The sequence below is a fragment of the Octopus bimaculoides genome, chromosome 30, assembly GCF_001194135.2.
Source record: "Octopus bimaculoides isolate UCB-OBI-ISO-001 chromosome 30, ASM119413v2, whole genome shotgun sequence".
NCBI classification, from domain to species: Eukaryota; Metazoa; Mollusca; class Cephalopoda; order Octopoda; family Octopodidae; genus Octopus; species Octopus bimaculoides.
Window position 1 is genome coordinate 1696159 of NC_069010.1, and position 1762 is coordinate 1697920.

General features: G+C 43.3%; 1 protein-coding gene across 1 annotated transcript in view; it reads left to right on the forward strand.

The window, feature by feature from the left end:
- Positions 1–1762, forward strand: part of LOC106883575 (pre-mRNA-processing-splicing factor 8) — an 86626-nt gene that overhangs the window by 45707 nt on the left and 39157 nt on the right. The window contains exon 19 of the mRNA XM_052978062.1: positions 603–790. Coding sequence (XP_052834022.1) covers positions 603–790 — 188 coding nt within the window. The remainder of the gene's footprint in view (positions 1–602; positions 791–1762) is intronic.

Here is a 1762-nt window from a genome sequence, read left to right on the forward strand (position 1 = left end):
TATATATATATGTATATGTATATGTATATATATATGTATATGTATATATATGTATATATATATATATATATGTGTGTGTGTGTGTGTATATGTTTGTGTGTCTGTGTTTGTCCCCCCAACATCGCTTGACAACCGGTGCTGGTGTGTTTACGTCCCCCGTAACTTAGCGGTTCGACAAAAGAGACCGATAGAATAAGTACTAGGCTTCCAAAGAATAAGTCCTGGGGTCGATTTGCTCGACTAAAGGCGGTGCTCCAGCATGGCCGCAGTCAAAAGACTGAAACAAGTAAAAGAGTAAAGAGAGTATAGTTCTTAGTTTCTTTCTCTCTCTCTCTCTCTCTCTCTCTGTTTCTCTCTTAGTTTATCTCTATCTTGCCCCCTCTCTCCCCCCGTGTCTCCCCCACTTACCTACTTTCTCTCTTAGCTTCCCTCTATCTTGCTTCCTCCCTCTCTCACTTGTTCTCTCTCTCTCTCACCTGCTCCTTCTCTGCCTCTCTTAGTTGCTCTTTCTCTGTTAGCTGCTCTCTCTCTCTCTCTCTCTCTCTTAACTTCTCTCCCTTTCTCTATTGATTGGTCTCCATTTCTCTTCCCACCACCACCAGGTATCAACAACCTCCAAGATGTCTGGGACACAGCAGAAGGTGAATGCAATGTGCTACTGGAGTCTAAATTTGAGAAAATGTACGAGAAAATCGATTTGACTTTATTGAACAGACTTCTACGATTGATTGTTGATCACAACATTGCTGATTACATGACGGCCAAAAATAACGTGGTAATCAACTACAAGGTAAGATCCCGGAGATGCGGATGAGGGTTTGATAAGGCACCGGGTTGGCTACCTGATGCACTGCACCCTAGTCTGTGTGAGAGTGTGTGTGTGTGTGTACACGCTTAGTTCCAGGTTCAGTTCCACTGCATGGTACCATGGGCAAATTTCCTCTACTATAGCCATGGGCTGACCAAAGCCTTGCGAGTTGATTTGTTAGACGGAAACTGAAAGAAGCCCGTTGTATATATGTGTGTTTGTGTTTGTGTTTGTCCACCACCACCACCACTGCTTGACAACTGGTGTTCGTGTGTTTATGTTGCTGTAACTTAGTGGTTCAGCAAAGAGACCAACAGAATAAGGCTTAAGAAGGTAAGCACTGAGGTCGTTTCATTCAACTAAAACATTCAAGGTTGTGCTCCAGCATGACTGCTGTCTAACTTCTGAAATAAGTTAAAAAAGAAAAGATATATAGGCGTAGGAGTGGCTGTGTGGTAAGTAGCTTGCTTACCAACCACATGGTTCCGGGTTCAGTCCCACTGCGTGGCACCTTGGGCAAGTGTCTTCTACTATAGCCTCGGGTCAACCAAAGCCTTTTGAGTGGATTTGGTAGACGGAAACTGAAAGAAGCCCGTCATATATATATGTGTGTGTGTGTGTGTGTATGTTTGTCCCCCCAACATCGCTTGACAACCGATGTTGGTGTGTTTTCGTCCCCGTTACTTAGCGGTTCAGCAAAAGAGACCGATAGAATAAGTACTAGGCTTACAAAGAGTAAGTCCTGGGGTCGATTTGTTCGACTAAAGGCGGTGCTCCAGCATGGCCACAGTCAAATGACTGAAACAAGTAAAGGAGAGTAAATGAGTACCCAAAAGCACAATGTGCTACTTTGGTCCAGGAATCGAACTTAAAATCCTGGGACTGTGAGTGCAAAAGCCCTAACCACTAGGTAACATGCCTATATATATATATATATATATATATATGTATGTA